Source organism: Crocodylus porosus, unplaced genomic scaffold (assembly GCF_001723895.1).
Source record: "Crocodylus porosus isolate Cpor-Errol unplaced genomic scaffold, CroPor_comp1, whole genome shotgun sequence".
Taxonomy (NCBI): Eukaryota; Metazoa; Chordata; order Crocodylia; family Crocodylidae; genus Crocodylus; species Crocodylus porosus.
Window position 1 is genome coordinate 90,070,026 of NW_017728918.1, and position 19,021 is coordinate 90,089,046.

General features: G+C 44.9%; 1 protein-coding gene and 1 long non-coding RNA gene across 4 annotated transcripts in view; one reads left to right on the forward strand and one right to left on the reverse strand.

Moving 5' to 3' along the window:
• Positions 1–16,302, reverse strand: part of TUBE1 (tubulin epsilon 1) — a 27,628-nt gene extending 11,326 nt beyond the window's left edge. Inside the window, exons 1-6 of one of the 3 annotated variants that reach the window (XM_019537930.1) lie at positions 16,187–16,302; positions 16,033–16,106; positions 9,358–9,410; positions 5,080–5,137; positions 4,328–4,443; positions 2,840–2,961 (exon numbers count right to left, since the gene is read on the reverse strand). In XM_019537930.1, coding sequence (XP_019393475.1) covers positions 2,840–2,961; positions 4,328–4,443; positions 5,080–5,137; positions 9,358–9,410; positions 16,033–16,106; positions 16,187–16,211 — 448 coding nt within the window. In that variant the 5' untranslated portion in view covers positions 16,212–16,302. Of the gene's footprint in view, positions 1–2,839; positions 2,962–4,327; positions 4,444–5,061; positions 5,138–9,357; positions 10,702–16,032; positions 16,107–16,186 lie in introns of those variants that run through there. The other 2 variants (XM_019537931.1, XM_019537932.1) reach the window with 2 other exon arrangements.
• A 679-nt stretch (positions 16,303–16,981) lies between these two features.
• LOC109311950 overlaps positions 16,982–19,021 on the forward strand; it is a 7,545-nt gene continuing 5,505 nt past the window's right edge. Inside the window, exon 1 of the long non-coding RNA XR_002101667.1 lies at positions 16,982–18,843. This is a non-coding gene — a long non-coding RNA (uncharacterized LOC109311950). The remainder of the gene's footprint in view (positions 18,844–19,021) is intronic.

The following is a 19,021-nucleotide window of genomic DNA, read 5'->3' on the forward strand; positions in this document are numbered from 1 at the left end:
ATACCTTGCTGGGGTCGTTTGACCCCAATACTCTTTCCTGCCATGGCAGGGGGTTGGACTTGATGATCTCCTCAGGTCCCTTCTGACCCTAGAAACTATGAAACAGACACATAAACCAGTTTGAGAATAGCTGAAACCAGTTTGAGATAAATCTGGCTGAATGTAGTAAGTATCAGACTTAACTGGTTTGGCTCAAACTGGTTTATGCAATGTCTGTTCCAGACCCCTTCCTGGTTTAAGTGAGAGTGCTGGTGCCCAGCCTGAGAGCACTGGCCAGGGAGTGCACCAGGAGAAGCAGTACCTAGGTGGCCGATCCCACTGACTTGGAAGTGCCAGCGGCGTGCCACTGCCAGTTGAGGGTTGTCAGGATTGGCTGTGGGGGGACCCCCCAACCCTTGGTCACCGCCCCTCTGCTCCCCAGCCCAAGCAGGGACAGGCAGGGGCGGGGGATCTGGCCAGAGAGGGATTTAATTCCCACCTCTCTATTCCACCGGCAGAAACCCCAGTCAGGTCTGCCAGGCGTTCCCCACTCGCTGCTGCAGCACCAGGGCACCCTGAGCTCTGAAGCAAAGGGGAGCAGGGAGGAGAGTTAGTCTCCCCTATACCCCAACTGGCAGCTGGGTCTGCATAACCCCTGTCCCTGCTCCTCTCCCCACTCGCCATGGGGCCCCGTCTGGCTGTGCCCCTGTCCTGCTGCTGCAGTGGGAGGGGGCATGGTCCTTGTTTGCCCTGTCACAATGTGGGGGAGCCCAGCAAGGGCGCTGTGCTGCAGAGCAGGCAGAGCTGCGGTGGGCTGTGCATGGCAGCACTGAGGTCTGGAGCGGGCCAGAGCCCTCCAAGCCCCCACAGCACTGCTGCGCTCCACAGAGTTCATTTTTACTATGTTGAAACATGTCTTTTTGACAATTTTGAAATTGGAAATATGTTAAGGTTTATTGTTTCCAAATAGAAGTTTTGCAAACCCAGAACTGGCACTTTAACACAAACATTACACTAAAAGCTTTCTGTTCAGCCTCAGTAGCAAGCTCTTTTGAAGGTACCCTGTAATGTTTTATGGAACATTTCTTGTGGGACCACAGCTTCCCTTGATACATTTCTGCTGTCTAGCTAACTTTAGTGTCCAAAATGTAAGCATGAATAGTTATAAAAAGATTTGGTTTTGTAATTTTTATAAGAACTGAGCAGTTCAACATAGTTTCCTCAAGCCTAAAACACAAATGCAAGTAGTACAGTAGGGCAGTTCAAAGAGCATTGCAACTTTTAAGTGTAGATACATCATTTTTATGGATGGGGGGGAAGGGGAAGTAAATCAGTGTAGCACCATTATTAGTTCGAGAATTTCCACACAATTCAGTTTGTATGCACAACAGCAAGATGACTGGAAATGCTACTGTTTGGTGTTCCAAATTAGGTTTCCTTTCAGTGGCTTACTTATTAAGTTTGTTCAATTTTCAAGTCAGAACTTATTTTTATTCTTTTTTCTGACAGCATTAGGTTCATATCAGAGATCTAAAAATTAAACAGTGAATTTTCTGCCTTGGACAGCTAATATTCTGAAATCTCAACAGCTGGCAAGTTCAATTACTAGGCTGAAGGATGAAAAGAATATAGCTGCTTTTTTCCAGTGCTGACAGCAATAATATACAGGTTCTCTCAAATTAAGCAGATGGCACTGAAGACACAGTGCACAAACATACAATACGGCTTGCAATTTCAGTCAGTTTTCAAACCATAACCTTTCAAAATGCTTACTCACTATAAAAGCACTGAAAGCGTTCAAGATTTCTTTGGCTTGGTATACAGTCACAATTTTGCTGTTAAAATGAAGTTTACATGGGATTCGTTCATAAAGAAAAAGTATTAAGAGAACAAATTCATTCATATTAATGATTTAAAAAAATACAAAAAGGTTGTAAGAAAACCTGTTGTGGAAGGAGAAGGGACAAAATTCATCTACCTCATTATTCTTCAAAACTTTCCTTAAAACCTTCCTTTCATGCAAAAAATTCCTTGACAGTTGTAAGGCTGTCCAGAAACCATTGCTTATCACATTGACCACTGCCATATTTACTCAAATATAAGATGAGCTTCCCCCACAATCAGCATGAGGAACACCTAGTTCCAGGCATGAGTGAGGGGCTAATTAACACATGGCTCTTTTGATGGGAGTATCATCTGGAGTGCTCACATACTAAGCAATGCTGAGCTATGGGATCACCACAGCTTGAAATCTCTCTGCTGGAGTCCAGCCCAATGAACTATATGCTAAGTCACAAGCCTTTTAGCTTTGAACAAATATCATGTATAATTTGTACAGTATGTATATATACACACACACACCAAACTTGTATGGTATATTGCTTCATTCTTTCCTTGTACTCCCATGTATTTTTTAATCAATTTGTTCGCTCTTATCTTATAAAGAAGTTACATAGTCTATAACAAAACCTTTTTAGAACAACCCCTGTCTTCCAACAGACACTACTGAACAACAGTGGGAACCATTTTTTTCATTATTATGATGCAGTAAATTAATTGTGTTATAGTAAACTCCTTTAAATAAACTTCTCACAACTGTGCGTGGGGTTCGTTATAATGGGGATGTACCACACTTAAATTGTAAAAACATTTTAATCTGTGCTAATGAAGCAATTCTGGTCTATGGCTCAAGCTCTGGAGGCAAGATGTTAAGATAAATTATATTAGAATAGTCTTACAGGGATATTACTTAAAAAAATCCTTATCAGAATCTTAGCTTATTAAAGTGAAACGTTTTCAAGATATGGTTTCCTTTTTACTTCTAACATTGGTAGTCATTTTGACCATGGAAAATGCTTACCTCCTCCCATGGAATGAATTACAAAAAAACACTGCAAACAATCACAGTGTTCTGCAGTCCTTCTCAGCTTTTCCACAATATTCTCCTGGTACTGACAGCCATACAGTTTGTGACCTACAGCCCTGGAAATATAAAAAGTGCTTAAGAAAAAGTTAACCTAGTTTTTTTTTTACTCTGGTTTCTCCTGTTCTAAACTGTGTGCATTGCTGCAGATTTGTTCAGGATCTGCTCTCAGTATTTCACTCTCAAGGAAAAACAAATTGCAATGTTAGAAGACTGAACTGTGTGAAAAATGATGAAATTGGATCTGATATGGATACCTGTTGGTCTAGTTTATTAGTTTTTATTCACAAATCAGGAAGAAGAAACAGCTTTTCTCTTCAACCTATTCCTATCAACAACTATAAGAAAGGACTATTTAATACGTTTAATCATCTTCATTCATCTTTAATAGAAGAGCCGCAAAATAAGAGAATTTGTAGTTAACAAACAATACTTCTGGTAAAAGCATGGTCACTTCTACTACAGCTAACACGTTCATTTTGTGAATATTATTGGATTCACTACCCCTGTGGTTTTTATATTTGGTGATACACACTCATTCATTAGTGTACGGGAGCATTTTTACACATGTATGCATCACAGTGCTGGATGCTTTGAAAAGTGCCCGGCACTGTAACGCACACAGTTGCATAAATGGTGAAATGTGTCAGCGCTGAGAAAGTGGCGATGGTGTGCTTTTGAACTAAAACACCTTGGAGGTGTGTTTTAAATGTAAGTTGGTCTAATAAAAGATATCAGATTCACCCAAAGAACCCTGTCTGCCTTAGTTCAAAAGTGCACTGCAGCCATTTTCTGCGTGCTGATGCACATTTTGCTACTTACACAACTGCATGCGGCGCAGTGTAGTTTGCCTCAGCTCACATGCAGAGCCGAATGTATAAATGCCCTGGAGTATTATTAACTATTTGCTATCATCCAAGAAAAAAAAATTAAAATATTTTCTGCTGATCTATTTTATTCTGAACTTTTCCTTTTTTGTGATTTAGTGTGTATGGACAAAGGGAAGAGCTACGTTACTTAGAATTCAGAAGTCCATCTGTTCCTGTCACTTGTTCCACACTCAGTTTCTACAGTTGTTTTACAGTGTCCCAAACCACGTTATAACTTTCAATGAGGAACGAGCATATGGAGCAAATGGATACCTAAGAAACAGAGGTACTTTCATGATCCCAGTGTGCTTTGTTTCAAGAGGGGAAGGAGAAACAGCCAAATGATACATCAGCAAAATGATCTTTATATAAAAAGCTTTTCAAAGCTCTCTTCAAGGCAACAGCAACTGTAAAGTTCACCGATAATATGCTGCCGCTCCCCCAGGTGCAATAGAATTTACTAGACAGCTATTGCTATCATTCCCTTTTCAGCTGCCATCTAATTAGTAGTTAAAAATGCCTTATGAAAAAAAGAGTTTGCAGAATTTATTCTCACCAGTTGTTCCCTGATCCAGAAACATCTGTGATAAGCTGCTTGCTGTCAAACACGTCTCTCAATGGCCCTTGTAGAATTTCATTTACTACACCCTCCTCCATGTCAATCAAGAGTGCCTGGGAAAGGAAAAGAATTTCCATTCAGTCAAAATGCCACTCTTTTAAAGAAATGTACAAGGAAAATGAATGCATTATCAAGATAAAAACCTGTTTCTCTTGTTTTTTTTCAAATTTTCAGGCACAGACAGATTTTTTTTTCTTAAAAGATACATTATTGATTGAGGAGCCAACTCCAAAAAAATTCATTCTGCTTGCCTTTGTTAGAAAACAAAAATGTAGTGAAACACAATTTCAATTATTATAACTTTTCTTTTTATTGTTTAAAATCTTAAAGACCAAAAGTAATAATGAAAAGCACTCATTAAGAAAACTAACCATATGCTGCTGCTTAAACATTGGTTAACAAGTCTCACATAAAAAAGAAAAACTTTACTTAAAAAAATGTTAAACCCCAACCAAGAATCTCACTTATAATCTGCACAATCATTTTACAAAACTATGTTAGAAATCACTACTGAAAGCTGCACTCTAATACAGATACAACAATGTGGGAAATTGCAGCTTTAGGCATAATTGAAAGACTTGTACACATTTATAAGAGAAAGGAGAAAGGCAGAAGGCTCAAAGCAAGACTCCTTTCCTATCAGACAGAAAATGCAATATATAAGAAATGACCTTTCAAATTTGTCTTACTCGTGCTTTTAGAGAGCAGATTTTTCCTTTGTAAATATCAATACCATCACCATCAGTTCTGGAAAAGAAAATGTGTTTTTCACAATCAAAACCATTATATAGGAAACAAGACAACAAATGCCATAACATCATTTCTGCATTGACTTCTACTTTTTAAAGGAGGTTTGTTTCAATGTAAACCAACAAAACCAGCTCACAAATACAGCATGCTGCTAGCTAAAATCTTACATTTCCCCTATAAACAGCAACAACAGAATATTATTCCAATGATATATATTTTAAGGGTAACGTCACCCAGAAGCTGAGATCATTATTAAAAGTGTACTTCAGAATCACCTCTATATTCTACTAAATACAAGCACTGATTAGCAATGTGTTGAATTCCAATTCATATCTGATATCTGTGGGACCAGAACTGCAGGTCTTGACTGAACTATTCTCAATGCAGGAGCTCAGAGATGGTTCTAAACCACCTCTAAATCTGTCTCTGGACCAGACAAATCAGAAACCAGTATAGCTCTAAAATCTGGTAGAAATAACAAGTATACTTGAAAGCTGTGGTTGTCAACCAGGGGTACATGTACCCCTAGGGGTACTTAAAAGGGTCATAGGGAGTACGCAGAACTGATGTGACCGTATTTGCCGTGTGTGTGCGTGCAGCTGCAGCACAGCACATGGGTGGCCAGGAGCACAGCCGGGTCCAGCTGGTAAGTCTGTTGTGGGGGAAGGGGCATGGGGGAGGAAGTGGGGCAGGGGCTGCCCAGCCAGGGCTGGGCACAGAACCGAGCTGGGGGGGGCAGCTCCTGCTGCTATGTGCACTCCAGGAAGGCATGGGAGGCTTGTGCCCCCAGATCTGTGCGCAGGGCAGGGCAGGATAGTACTGCGGGCTGCAGCCGGGGCAGCACTGGGCTCTTCTTTGTGTGGTGCTGGGCTGGGGGTTGACGGGGCTACAGTGAATTCTGGAGTGGCTGTAGCCCTGCCCCTAGCACTGCTCCCATAGGACCCCATGGTAAGGGAGGGAGTGGGGCTGGGGTAAGTACTGCCCAGCTGGGGTGGAGTGGAGAATGGAGGCATCGAGTGGCTTGTCCAGGGGGTGCAGGGCAGGAGCAGCTCCCACTGCTGTGTGCACCCCAGGAGGGCATGGGGTAGCGTGCGCCCCCGGATCTGCATGCAGGGTGGTCTGGACTGCTACTGCGGGCTGGGCCTATGCCAGGCTGATCCCAGTAGAGGTGTTGGTCTGGTCTGTGCTGGGAGGAGGAGCTGGGGGGTGCTACGGTGAATTCTGGAGTGGCTGCAGCCTCTCCCATAGCTTCCTCCCAGCACTGCTGCCACCCACCTTTGTGCCCCAGACAACCTCTCTACAGTATACTGAGCTGGGTTAGAGCAGCCCTGGGTGGCAGGCAGATCCCGCAGGCCCACTGTCAGCTAGGGCTGTTCCGATACAGCTCAATGTGCTGCAATCCTGGGCACACGTGTAAACATGACACCTGGGAGCAATAAGCCCTGTTATGAACTACGCCAGAATTTAGTCAGTTAAATTAATTTCATGCATAGTCATTCCCAGTCCTGGTTAACACAACAGTGTTTTGCCACTACCGTTATGCTCTAGAAGACAAGTATGAAAAGGTCACTCCTCTTGGCTGACAGATAAGCTAACAAAATCCCCCCCCCCGTATAAGACACTACTGTATCCAAGGAAAAGGGTTTTTTTTTGGCTTAACTCATGTTGTTAGGGGAAGTGCTATAGCTATGTTGGCATAAAATAGCTGTTGGCATATGATGCCACTTCACTAAGTGGCTCTGTTGAAATAGCTATAGCAACAGTGGCTTTGTAGTGTACACATTCTCATATTCTCTGATAGAGAAGGAATGAAAGAGAATACATAATACATTCACTGACATAAGCAAAATGTGTGAGAAGCAACTGGAATGTTAAATGTGAATAAAAATTAAGATTGTTATTTACAGATTATTATATTTTATAGCAAGTGAAAAACCTGTTTTAAAAGTGGTCTTTTCACTGTCTAAATTACATGCAATCACACCATCTTTCCACCTAGAACGGGGGTTTTCAAACTTGTTTAATAAGTGTAGCCCTGGTGGCCGGACATGGTGGGGGGGAAGGTGAGGGGCATGTGGCTGGACGTGGAGTGGGGGCTGAGGAGGGGTGCGGATGGACACGGAGTGGGAGGGGTGATGGGCAGGGCTACGTGTGAGTTCCACCCCCTTGCTGTGCCAACTAGCCAGGTGGCACCTGTGCAGCCCGCAGAGGAGCGCTACTGCCCTCCCCCCACCACTCCCCCTGCCCTGTTCTTGGGAGGCGGCGGCATGGGGTGGTGGGTGGCAGCACTCCATCCCTGCCTGCCTGCGCGTAGCCCCTACGGTCTTCCCAAGTACCCCTGGGGGTACACATACGAACAGTTGATAACCTCTGACTTGGATTAAAATTGCCAGTACTTCAGATCCCTGGATTAATACCATTAAAAGCTGAACAAGTAAATACTTGCCAGCTCCTTTCCAGACCAGACAGAAGAAGAACAGTTTACTAATGTGTAACAGAATCAGAACTCATTAATACAATACTGATCAGATTTCTGGATTCTATCCCTGGTTCTGGGAGAGCAGTGTGGTTTACAGTGATCAAAGACAGGATAACCCAGATTAGTGCAATGACTGTGAAAGACTGTGAAGTGCAATGCAGAGGACTGGAGTTTCCCCGTGTTAAGACTTGGGTTCTGTATCTACAATAACTTTGCATAAGCTCCGTGTCAACATTTTTTTAAATGGGCAAGGGAGCATTTAGCAGTTTTTCCCTAAATTATTTTCTAAATTGGTTTCAAAACTATTGCCAGGTAGGGTATTGAACTGAAACTACAAGATTTGAACTCTTTTCATATACTTCCCTACATAACTGAGAAATGATGCTTGTACTGTGGTAGAAGTGTCAAATTAAAATATATCAGCCTAATCATGGCCTACATTTCCTATTACAAACATAAGGCTAAACTACAATTTGTAGACAAACACTAATAATATAAATGATATTCAACACACAAGCAGCAGTAGTGTAACCAAAGGATGGGTCCAAAAGCTTTTAAGCTGTTTTAGGAAGAGGTAAAAACTTAAATGATCTAAAATCCAAGCAAGTACTCAAAACAACCACTCACTAGGTGCATCTATGTGTGCAATTATCCTGATGCAATAAACTCCAGAGCAGGCACAGGCAGCTGCTTTTGGGTTGAGTTTTCACAGAGGCCCCGGGGTCAGCCCCAGGCTCTCGGTGGTGGCGTCTGGGCTGGCTACAGCCTTCACACTGTATTACCCTTGTGCCTCAGCCAGCCCCAGTCACTGTCTACACATGTTTTTTGGTGGCGTAAAGTACTCTGCCATAGGACAGTACTTGTCCCGGACAGTATTATCCTACAGTGGAGTTAATTTACTGCACCCTAATACGGGCAGACATGTAGATGATGATGCTTTACTATGGAGCTAATTGGTCAACTCCATAGTAAAGCATATGTATAGATGCACCTACTAGGTTCTAGGTTTTGGTTTGTCATTTCAATGCCAACCCCCCAAAGTTTTATAGCTCATGTTGCAATTGTACTCTGTAATACAAACTTACCTATGATATAATGACTGCTAAAATTGAGTTGACAATGTCCTACTACAGCAATAAGTGCAAAACTACTTTAGTCCTTTTAGGACACTGCAGCATACAGGGCTTGTAAGAATGGACAGAAAGAAGATAGTAGGGTGGCAACATGATGGGAAAAGCACTTTTCTACCTTAACTACCTTTGTGCTCAAGACAGAAAAGGTCAGGCAAATTCTCTCAACTTCTGCATCACAGAAAGTGATTCTTAAGTGAATTCCTTTTATAAAATTCTTCAATAAATGCTGGAGGCCATTATTTCTATTTAGACCTGACAGATGGTAGCAGAATAATTTTTTTAAATGAAGATTTATAAGGCCTGCAGAGTCATCAAGTCTTGACTGCCTTTCTTCTGGGAAGGAGGGAGAAGGAAAAAAGGTTTTCAACATATTAGAATAGCAAGGGAAGTAGAGTAATAAGCGGAGGAGGAGAAACACAATGTATCAAACAGAAAGTAGAAAGTAAAACACAGTAGGAACACTTTCTACCACAAAACAGCAATTTGACCTGAAACAAAGATAAAACTGCACTTCCTGTTCAGGGCAAGAGCAAATACTGAAATCAATTAAAATAAACATTACCGAGTTAAACTTCAAAAAGCTCTCCAGAAACAATAAAGCTTACCTGGTATCCACATTTCTAAAGAAACTGCTTAATGCTTCATCATAAATTCCTTTCTAAAAATGAAAACATTGTGTGAGAAGTTGTGTGCAACTTCAGAGATTTTCAGTGCCATTTCTAGTCAATGGTGCACAATCATATTTACCCAAAAACACAGACAGAATCTGAAGTTAAGAAACCAAACGATTCTTTTGATAACAAAAGATAGTTTTAGTCAACTAAAGACTTCATGAATATCATCATTCAGCTTTTCTTTTTTATAATGGAACACACAGTAACATTATCAATCAGGGCAGTAACTTAGCTTACTGCTCTCCATGTTGTATCTATGTTATTACACCTGGTCCATACATATTGTACAGCTGTTCACTAAAGAGTAAAGTGAAAATGAAGATGTGTTGATGTGTACTAGGGGTGTCAAATCCATGGCTTGTGGAGGCAGGTCATCCAGCTCATGGGACTTCCTCATTGTGGCTGGCAGAGTTGCCATTTTGGTGTGAGCAGCCTCTAATCCAAAGCATAACATAACCACTGGCAGAGATTGGTACACTTTACTGCCCAGCCCTCCTTTTCCTATCATCAGATTTATTATTTTTGATCAATGCTGGCTATGAAAATTAGCAACCATCAGCAATGGGGATGAGCAGCAGCAGTGGCATCAACCCAATGGGTGCTTGCAGGGAATATGGTCTGCCAGCTAATTTGACATCTTTGCTTTATACGGTAGTAGAAATACAGGAATTACCATACTAAATCACTTGCATTCTACTTGACTCACAAGAAGAAAAGAATAGCAATTTCTTCTCCAGGCATTCACACTGGCCCAGAAATTGAAAAGGAACGGGGTAGACAGGTTCCATAGATTCTATATCCAACTGGCAACCCCGTGACCTGAGGAATGATTCCTTTGATCCATAGCTACTGTACTTCAGGTTGTAGGGGCTACTTTACATGGAAGTGAGGCAAGGGAGAACTGGGCCTGAAGACATTCTTCAATGGCACATAAGTCTGAGTCTTTCTATCAAATTACTGCATTCATGTGGCATATCCAAAAGTCAAAGAATTAAAACTTTTTCATTCAAGGTCTTCATGTTTTCTAAATGAGGATGCTTTCCAGTGCAATGCTAATATCCATTCAGACTACAGCAACAGTGGGAAAAAAAGGCAGCAGCACTACAAGTCAGCATTAGATCAGTACTGCCAACGCAGGTACATCTTTGAAAGTGCTTCTATCTGTAGCTGTACCATGTTCCAGCAGCCCACAAAGCCTAAAATGACTTTTAATGAGTGTGAAAGTACAAGATCGAAAAAGGAAATAGTTGCCTATGAAAAAGATCATAGAGGTCTATCTCTAACTGTAGGCATCATTATACAAAAGGTAAAAAGCTATAGGTGGGCAACATGTAATCCATCAGTCCTGTCCTGAAATTCTCTTTATGGCAGGGGTATCAATTTTATCTGGCCTAGTAGGCTGGATGAGGGGCATGAGGTCAGGCTGTACTGGGCCCACAGGCTGGTCCCACATGCTGCAAGCAGTAGGTGAGGCTGGAGCTGGTGTGGGCACTGCACGCAGCATATGGAGCCAGTCTCATGCATGTGCTGCATGTGGCATGTGGGGCTGGTCAGAGACCCACAGGCACCACTGTGGCTTGGATACTATTCTTTGTGGGTACAGCATCTTTGACATCCCTGCTTTATAGGGAACAACTTTAATGCCTTAGGATAAAAAGGCATCTGTGATAGGGATGTGAATGGTTAAACTTTGATACTGATAACCGGTAATACCTTACTGGTTGTTTAGTGCGGGATGGGAAGCATTCTGGCAGTGCCCCGGAAGGCAAAAGGGCAGACAGGATAGAGTGAGGGAGGAATGAGGAGGGGGAGGACTAGTATCTAGTATGACAAGAAAGCAGCAAATGAGCTGAGAAGGGCTGTTGATCTTCCTTGTAGCAGCCCTGGCTCCTTCTCTGCTGTCCTCCCCGAGGTGTATGCACCTGCTGCTGGCAACAAGCCTGGGCAGGGCCCTGCATACCATGGTGCAGCTGCTTGCAGCCCCAGCCCCAGACAGCTATGCACTGCAGTGGGCAAGGGGGCTCCCAGCCCACTGCTGCTGTCAGCATGCACCTGCCCAGGGGCAGGGGCTGGCTGAAGGCAGCAGCAGCAAGAACTACTTCAGCCAGTTCCTGGCAGATAACCACTTAACCCATAACATCAGTGGGGTTTAAACAGATACTTATTTAATCAATATTTACATCCCTAATCTGTAATGGCATTTTTTTGTGAACTGACAGTCATTTGTCACAGGTAAAATTTCAGGGATTAAGAGGGCATTTATAACCATACGCAGACAAAACTGCTTAAGGTGTCTATCATGAAGGTGGACAGCTATTATGCAAATAGTCTAAGCTGTCTGCCATCTTCTATTGACCTCAACATTAAAGGTACCACTTAAGATGCAGTAGGTTAATTTGTGCAGAATATGCAAAGTTGTCTACACTACTATGTGCCTCCTCAGAGTGTTACCTTATCATTTACAACAATGGTGCTCAATCATTTGGCCCCACAAGCCAGATGAGTGGAGTGGGATGCATCTGCAGACCAGATCAGGCCTTGGGAACCTGGGACCACCCCCTGCTCTGTGCGCCACGATTGGTTCACCTCATGCCAAGCTGGGTTCCTGGGTGGGGTCAGCGCTACCCCCCCACCCCCACACACTGGGACTGGATTCTGGGGTGCTGGTACTGTTCCTCCTGTCCTCCCTGTACCAGGATTGGGCCCCGAGACCCAGTACTGCCCCCTCCCAGGCTGCTATTGGGCCCTGGAATCACCCCTCCCCAGGCCTGAGCACTTGGATTAGGTGCTGGATCTAGTGCACAGGGCTTGAGGGGAGCACGCTTCCTGTGCTGCCAAATTTCTGGACCCGTAGGAAGCCCCACAGGCTGGATGACATGACATTGCAGGCCACGGGGCACCCCTGAGTCAGATGACAATGAGACTGAGAGCTCTCAGAGATCATCAATTTCAGAGGGACTATTAGCAGCCTTGAAACTGATTAGCATCGCTAAGTTTCAGAGCTTTTTTCCTTCTAGATATCTCTGCTGCAGACAAAGCAGAAACTGCTGCACATGGACAGTGGCTGGCATGTGCTGCAAGGCTTAATTCTCTACCATTCAAAGATGACAAACAGCCATTTGCCTGAGAAGCCCACTATAACTGGCTTAAACTACAGGCATCACACTCCCTTGGTCCCCCAGTGTGATGAAATCATCAGCAAAGCTAACCACACTTTATCATGCATCAGCAGATGCATGACAAATAAATTTCATAGACGTTAGGGCTGGAAGAGCCCTTGAAGATCAAGTCCAGTCCCCTGCCCCAGGGGCAGGAAGTCAGCTAGGGTCAAATGATCCCAGCAAGATAAGCATCTGAACACTTCTTGAATAAGTCCTGAGTAGGTGCCTGTACCACTTCTGGAGGGAGTCTATTCCAGGTCTTGGGGGCTCGGAAAGTAAAGGAATTTTTCCTTATGTCCAGCCTAAAATGGTCTTGGAGGAGTTTATGACTGTTGGTCCTTGTTTTTCATTGGGGCACTCTGGTGAACAGACGTTCTCCCAGATCCTGATACACACCCATTATGTACTTATAAGCAGCCACCAGGTCCCCCCTGAGCCTGAGCTTTTTCAGGCTGTAGAGTCCCATGTCTCTCAGCCTCTCTTCGTAAGGCCTATTCTTTTGCCCTGTGATCATGCGTGTGGCTCTCCTCTGGACTCTCTCAAGCTTCTTGACATCATTCTTGGAATTGTGGAGCCCAGAACTGGATGCAGTACTCCAGCTGCTGCCTCGCCAAGGCCGAGTACAACAGGAGGATGACATCCTGAGATTTACTTGAGAAGCATCTATGGATACAAGCCAGAGTGTTTACTTTACCAGCTTTGACACTGCACTGGTGGCTCATGTTGACCTTGTGGTCAGTCATGACCCCCAAGTCTCTTTCAGCAGTGGTGCTAGCAAGCGTGGTGCTGACCCTATAAATATACTGTGGGTTTTTCTCCCAAGGTAGAGTACCTTACATTTACTGGTATTGAATGTTATCAGGTTTGTATCCGCCCACTTACTAAGTTTATCCAATAAGCCTGGATCACTAGCCTGTCCTCAGGTACAGACGCTATGCCCCAAAGTTTAGTGTTATTGGCAAACTTAGCCAGTATGCTTCTGACACCAATGTCCACATTGTTGATAAAGATGTTAAAGAGAACCAGTCCAAGGACAGAGCCTTGGGGGACACCACTGGTCACAGAGCACCATAATGATTCACTACCACCTATCACTACCTCTCTGGGTCCAACCTCAGAGTCAATTTCTTAGCCATCGGACTGTGGTGTAGCTAAGGCCACAGTTGGCCAATTTTTCCATGAGGAGGTCATGGAACACTAGATCAAAGGCTTTTTTAAAGTCCAGATATAGGATGTCAATCTCTTCTCCCTTGTCCAGGTGATATGTCACCTGGTCATAGAAGGAGGTGAGATTGGTCAGGCAAGACTGACCTGCAACAAACTGGAGATGGCTGTCCCTCAGGATGTTGCCCTCATCCAGCTTATCAAGAAGGACCTCTGATAATTTTCTCGAGAATCTTACCGGGGATTGAGGTCCAGCTGATTGGTTTGTAATTCCCAGGATCTACTTTCCGCCCTTTCTTGAAAATGGGTACCACGCTGGCTTTCTTCCAGTCTTCAGGTAATTCATCTGAGCGCCACAGGTTTCTGAATATTTTGCCAATGGCTGGGCTATGACACCTGCCAGCTCCTTGAGTACTCTAGGGTGTAATCTGTCAGGACCAGCTGACTTGAAGGTGTCTAGCCTCTCAAGGTGATCCAAATAGAACCAAGGAGGTGATACTTCCTCTCTATGCGGCACTGGGCAGACCACAGTTGGAGTACTGCATCCAGTTTTGGGCACTGTACTTCAAGAAGGATGTTGATAGACTCGAGAGGGTCCAGAGAATGGCCACTCATACGGTTAGGGGCTTACAAGACAAGCCCTATGGAAGAAACTGAGAGACCTGGACCTCTTCAGCCGCCTCAAGAGAAGGAAGGCTAAGAGGTGATCTTGTGGCCGCCTCCAAATTCATTAGGAGGACACAGAAAGGGATCTGAGATGCTTTGTTCACCAGGGGGTCTCAAGGAACAATGGTCACAAACTGACAGAGAGCAGATTTAGGCTAGATATCAGGAAAAAACTTCTTCACAGTAAGGATGGCCAAAATTTGGAATGGGCTTCCAAGGCAGGTGGTGCTCTCCCCTACCTTGGGGGTCTTTAAGAGAAGGCTCGATAGGCATCTGGCTGGGGTAATTGGACTCTAGCACTCTTTCCTGCCTAGGCAGGGGGTCAGACTCGATGGTCTGTTGAGGGCCCTTCTGACCCTAGCATCTAGGAATCTAAGAATCACCCTTTCATTGCTAACATGCATCCCTCACCAGCAGCTCTGTACTCTAGAATTTGATGGCAGGTCTCAACCTTGCTCCTGAATTCCTGGTCTATCCAGGGGCCCTGTGGGCTGGATGATATCGCACTGTAGTGTACATTATCCAAAAAGTACACCTGGCATCAAAATACAGCAACTTCTACTTGAGTCACAATATTCCTTTTACTAAGATAGTCACAGCTTGTCTCTATGAGGATGCTCATAAGAGGTAATCTGAATTTATTTTTAAAATAGATCTATTAAACGCCTGTGCGAACACACTTGTTCTGAGTTAAACGGGCCTTCATTTGATTTAACTTGCTTTGCTTCCAAAGCAGACGATGCCAAAGAAAATGAATGCCACTTTCACTGTGTACTAAGGGGTCCACATGGGAACTTAGTGGCAGTTTAATGAAATCACCTTGAATTGGCACATTTACTTAAACCTTCTGCTCCTGTGAACTGGATTCAGCAGGTGGGGCCAATCCACAGGTGTGATGTGGTGAGCTGAATGACACCCAGCAGCAGCAACCCTGCATCCGGATCCAGTCACAGGCCTGTGTGATCTAGCACCATCATCTGACCCACCGGGCCCCCCATGGGTACAGAAATTTGGCAGCAGGAGAGCTACAATTCATGCTGCCCTGATACTGAAGCACCATTAGGCCCCAGCCAGCCCCTCCGCAGCCCCGGGCTGGCAGGCTGACCCCCTGGACTCGTTCCCAGCTAGGGCTACTGTAACCCGCCTCAATGTGCCCCCAACCAGGGCGCACGTGTAAATGGGCAATATACTGCAGAGCAATATGCTGCCCCCTAATAGCACACAAGAGATGCACCCAGGTTAATTTTTTCTGAGCCCCGCTGTGCACCCTCCAGGGTCAGACATCTAGGAGACTCTGGATTGACTGGTTTCCTATGCAGCTGCTCCTGGCTCCCACAGGCACATCTAACCCAGGACAAGCCTTGGGTTGGAACCTGCTGGCTCGCAGCAGGCAGGCAAGAAGTGGACGGGACAAGTCGGCCCCTAGTCCTACTGACTCACCCCAAGAGCAGGCAAAGCACCGGCCCTACTTCAAGGCCCTGGAGCCACCCCCTCAGCTTCGCGCGAGGCCCCGCCCCTACCGCTCCGCTCAAGTCGTGAGGGGGCGGGGCTTAGCGCTCCAGCCCGCCCGCGCAGCGCTCCTAGAAAGGTTCGGCGGCGGTTGGGCGGCCGTTACCTGGTTAATGGCGGCATGCTCCCGCAGAGCCAGGTCCCAAAAGCGGCAGCCGATCTGGTTCCCGCACTGGCCCACTGCAAAGCGGGGAAGACACGCTGGTGAAAGGGGGCGCGGGGAGAGGAGGGAAGACCCCATTTCCCCCTCCCTCACTCACCCTGCACCATCACCGACTGCGTCATGGTCGCTGCGCTCAGTCACCGGGTCATCTCCCCCGCCTTCACCTGAAAGAGGGCGGAGCCTCCCAACCGCGCGGTGTCTGAAGGACGCTGCACGTTTGCACGCAGAGCGCATGCGCGCAAAGCAGTCCTTCCTCACCTCCCCACGTCACCCCAGCAGATGGAACATTCCAAGTGCTGTGGAACGCAGGCGGGGGTGGTCACGTGACTCCGCGCTGCCCTGCGCTTCTGGGGAGCGCTGGAGGCGCTGGGTGGGGCGTTGGTGCTGGCGCTTCTGCGGTCCCTGCGCTGGATTTTAGGGTTGACCTGGACTTCTGCACATCACGTCCGTGACGCGCAGGAGATGATGGTTGCAGGGGCTCGGAGTAGGTGACCTCTGGAGGTCCCACCCAGCTCTGCTTCTCTGCAGCGTTGCTGGGTATCCGGTAATTGTTGTATTTGTATGGTTATTTCAACCCTGGGTTTGCTGCCAGCACTTTCTTATGGCTGCTTGCCTCAAAATAGAGAAATGCTTCAACTTTGATGACCCAGTTTTCACTCGCTTGCTGCCACCTTACGATGCGCCCAGTCTATAGCTCTGTTCAGCCGAGCTCCTCAGGGTAATTGTCTCTGATATGTCCTCCATAGGAGGTCTATATTGAGCAGATTCTTTTTGGTATTGGGTGGTGGAACCGGAGCGTGCTCCATCCACTCCATGCATTGACCTGGTATTGCAGTGCTTCCAGGACCGGTGCTAAAAAAAAAAAACAAAACAAAAAAACAAAAAAACCTTACGATGCGCAGTATGAAGTAAATAAGACCTATTTGCATATTTTCTACTGTACAATACTTTTCCAGCAAATACGATAATTTTGAGCTTCCAATATGATAATTTCATATTTAAGACCTAACAATGCTGCTTCTCAACTCAGTGATCCCTGCCAACTCCCTCCCCATCTCCACACCAGCCATTGTCCCACAGCGGGGAGGGGAGCATGACCCCCAGTGTCTGTAGTTTCCTCATGGGTAGCAGAGAAGTAGCATCAGGCTCCGGCTGCCAAATCTTTGGAGAGCCCCCATCCTGGTGTGTGGAGCTGGGTGAAAGTGATGCAGGCTACCAGGACCTGGTCATGGCACATGGGAGCTGTGCCAGGCCATCCTCATGGGGCTGAGACACAATCCTGGGCCCGAACTGGTGAGTGGGACTGGTGGGAGGTGGCTCCTAATCTTTGTTCAATCATGGCATTCCTCTTGGGCCAACAGTGTGAGCGCTGCTGTTCTACAGACTCACTGAAATTCTCATTCAAAATTTCTTGAATTGGAGCTGATACCAGGTGTTGCCATCATAGAATCATTATAGAAAATGAGGGTTGGAAGAGACCTCAGAAAGTCATCTGGTCCACCCCCCTGCTCAAAGCAGGACCATCCTCAACTAGATTGACGTGAGAGTAACACTGCGAGGGCCCCTAACTATGGCAATGACCCAAAATGAGATATGCAAAAAAAAAAAAAATTATGCAGGAAAATGGAAGTGGTTGGTGTAAGCTTTATTTCTAAAGTATAAATTATTTCTGCCCCCTATAGCCACAGTTTAATGCCTTTGTTTCTCAGGCAAATAATTGCAGGTAGTAGAAGCCAGGGGATAGTACCTGTGTGTAGAATGGGGAGTAAATTGAGAGGCATTTTAGGAATGTGGACATGCTGTTGCATCACAACATAATGACATCACAAGTTGGATGATATTGCTTCACATTATGACAACGCTGCCTCCTGACATCATTTTGCTACCTCCTGCAAACTAGTGTCCTGTGGCAAAGGATATAGAATTACAGAAAATTAGGGTTGGAGTGGACCTCAGGAAGTTGCCCAGGCCCCCGTGTCCAAAGCAAGACCATTGCCAACCTGTCATCTCAGTTGGCTTTGTCTACCCAGGTTTTTAAAAACTGGGCAGAAGGGTGAAACTGCATCTCAGAAACAATAGGAGTGAACATATACAAAAGCCTATACAATAAGAAAGGCCCGATTTAAAAAAAAAACTAAGTTAAAAAGATACAATTTTATTTATATATGTAGGTTCACTCTAGCAAGTGGATTATATTGTGTGCCAGGGGTATCAAACTCATCTGGTGCAGAATTAACTCAATAAAAAGTCCATTTTAACTCTGTATATCTTATTTTTCTATTCAGTTTGGACAAAAAACAAATGATTTAAAGCCACGTTTTGCCCTGAAGTTCGAAGCATTCTAAGTCAGAAATGTAATAGACCCTTTGTATGCTATACATTGCTGTCAAGTTTTTAGCAAGCGGCCTTAGGGCAGGGGACTGATATATAAACTTCGCTCTCCCCTGTGCACATGTACAGTGAAGTAGATAGAAAGCTTAGTTGGGTAAAAGACTTAATCCACAACAAGCACTGACTTTTCATTGTTTTGTTACAAATTCAAAGAAAAAAAGATGCCTTTAACATGTGTGTGAATATGTAATTATATAAATGTAAAATCTACTTATACCAGAATTATATAAATGTCTTTATTACACTTCAGTGACTCTTGGCAATTAATTATATAATCAGCAGTCTAACTCTAGCTTATGTTTCACTCCTAATTATTTTCTCAGTGACTTTTCAATTGGTAATAATATTGTATTATAGTGTATAGTTTCATAGTTTCTATGGTCAGAAGGACCTGAGTAGATCATCTAGTTCGACCCCCTGCCATGGCAGGAAAGAGTACTGGGGTCAAACGACCCCAGCAAGGTGTACATCTAGCCTGTGACCATTATTTCTAGACACTCCTGGTAGTGCTCGGGGGAACAGTGACTCCCCCAATGCCTGC